The following is a 2,251-nucleotide window of genomic DNA, read 5'->3' on the forward strand; positions in this document are numbered from 1 at the left end:
GCAGGAATCTACGCAGCTGTATATTTAATGCTCTTTGTGTCGTATCGTGAGTTCGAACAACTCAAATCCACCTTTAAAGATACTCAATGGAGCATGGTAGTAAAATTTATGTTTGGAATCTGTAATCCTCATGCATATAAACAACTGAAACTCATTTTCCCCGCTAAGATGATTAAAGATTACGAAGAGAAGAAGAAGTTCATGGAGTCAATGATGATGAAGTCAATAGAGTCAATGATGATGAAGTCATCATTTTCGGTTATGGGCGAAGAATTGATCCAACGATTTGGTTGGCTTCATGAATGCAATGACGATAAAACTTCAAGGAAATTTGAAGATTGTCTTCCCATGGAACTTTACATGAAAACACCGAACCTGAGGTTGGAGACATAGTTTACACATTGAAGTCGTTCACGAAACGTCACAAGTTGGTGTTGGGTACATTCACTGATGTTCATCAATCTTTTCTTGTTAGTGTTTATTTCATTCCTACAACAACCACTGAAGTTTATGAATCTTTGATTCGTGGGATTCATGGCACAACTACCACGGTTGGTATAAATATAGTGTTTCTGTCAGTAGCAATAAAATCAACATATTTTTATTATGTAGCCCATTAACCCGACGTTTAATATAAAATACACCAAACACTAAAATATGTTAAAACGAATGCTGCCAAAACTATGTGTTCCCCTTAGGGGACGAGTAATGCAAATATGCATTCTAAAACAGGTGTTTACAAAAATGACACAAGTTCACTTACAGTTGGTTTTATTTGAAAGGGGAAGGAATTATCCAAAGTAAATATAGACCAAGTTAGGAAACGGATTGTAAAACAACGAGTTTTGTTATCCATTGTCTCCGCGTCTATGACGTCATAGTCGCCGCCATTAGGGAGCCCACGGCATAGCATTTTATCATTGCTGGGTGCCAACATGATATTTTCTTCTGCTGTTTTTTTTTACAGTTATATTGTGATTTACATTCGTTATAAATAGTTTTTGGCAAGATGTTAGCGAACATGAAGTTTTAAGATAGGACGTCATCTGGAATTAAGTGACGTAATTGTTTTTTTTTTGACGTCATCAACTTAAAAAATCTTTTTAGTTGGGTAGTAACATAACCATGAATCCACTTTGCAATAAATTCCATTAGTAAATTTTGCCTAAAATTACAAATTACAAATAAATACAAATGTCTAATGACGTCATTTAAATTTTAATGACGACAAAATTCGAAATCCAGTCTTGTGGTAATTTTTCACAAGAACAAATGTCTAATAAGCATGCGTGATCATTTCACCTTCTGCATTATCGCTTAAACTAACGAAATTTACGCAAACACCAATGACTCAGTAATTAGACAATATGAGAACAATTTTGCGTCATGTCCGCTTTTTGGTGCGCGTTGGGAAACAATAAAATTTATATTAGTTTAACATTCGCGTGCGTCGTAGTTTAATCTTCGTGAAAGCTTTTCGCACAATAAATATTATAGGGACGTAAAAAACAATATAAATATACGCATTCATAACAATTGGGTTTGACGTGCTTGAATCATCATAAAACTTATCTGTGATAAAAACGACATTATAACTGGATCATGGTTTAATAAAAATCTTTGTTTTAAGTAACCACTTTTTGCATACAATGATGTTATAATAAATTAATTATAAACAACGAACTTAAATAAACAAGTTTGATAAATTATTAATTAATTCATATTTCTCTTTTAAATCTCGATTCAGATTACAGGGTTGGCTATCGATGGCATCGAGATGAAAGATTCTCTCATGGAGTCACTTCTACTTCATCTTGACGCGATTGAAAAGCTTTGGTTTTTTGAAGTTAGAAACCTGAGTCCTTACATGGAAAGCTTGTCAAACGCAATCAACCAACGTTCCAATAAAGTTTGTATTTTTATTCCTACTTTGATTAACCAAATTATATTTAAGCAAAACACGTGATACAAACTACGTTAATATAAATATTGTTATTAACGAGATAAACGTCATAATTAATTATGTTTGATCATAATAAACATTAATGACAAACAAATATAACTGTGACGTAACTATCACGTATTATCACTATATATTGTTACATAACAATGGATATTATATTTTTTCATTGTTTTCAGATTCAACTGAGACTGTCGAATCAACGATTAAACGATGATGACGTCAAATACTTGGCTGGTTGTCTTGGCAACATATCTCTGTTCGATATGTGGGAGACCTATATTTCAAGTG

At 32.9% G+C, this 2,251-nt stretch overlaps 1 protein-coding gene across 4 annotated transcripts in view; it reads left to right on the forward strand.

Annotated features, from left to right (window-relative positions):
• Positions 1-2,251, forward strand: part of LOC100180072 (NACHT, LRR and PYD domains-containing protein 3-like) — a 15,873-nt gene that overhangs the window by 11,889 nt on the left and 1,733 nt on the right. For 2 of the 4 annotated variants that reach the window (XM_026838612.1, XM_026838613.1), the window contains one exon: positions 1,748-1,909. The exons of the other annotated variants lie outside the window; for them this stretch is intronic. Coding sequence is in view for 1 of the 2 variants with exons in the window: in XM_026838613.1 (XP_026694414.1) it covers positions 1,748-1,909 (162 nt within the window). In the remaining variant the exon portion in view is untranslated. The remainder of the gene's footprint in view (positions 1-1,747; positions 1,910-2,251) is intronic. 4 annotated transcript variants of the gene reach the window in all.

This window comes from Ciona intestinalis, unplaced genomic scaffold, assembly GCF_000224145.3.
Source record: "Ciona intestinalis unplaced genomic scaffold, KH HT000099.2, whole genome shotgun sequence".
NCBI classification, from domain to species: domain Eukaryota; kingdom Metazoa; phylum Chordata; class Ascidiacea; order Phlebobranchia; family Cionidae; genus Ciona; species Ciona intestinalis.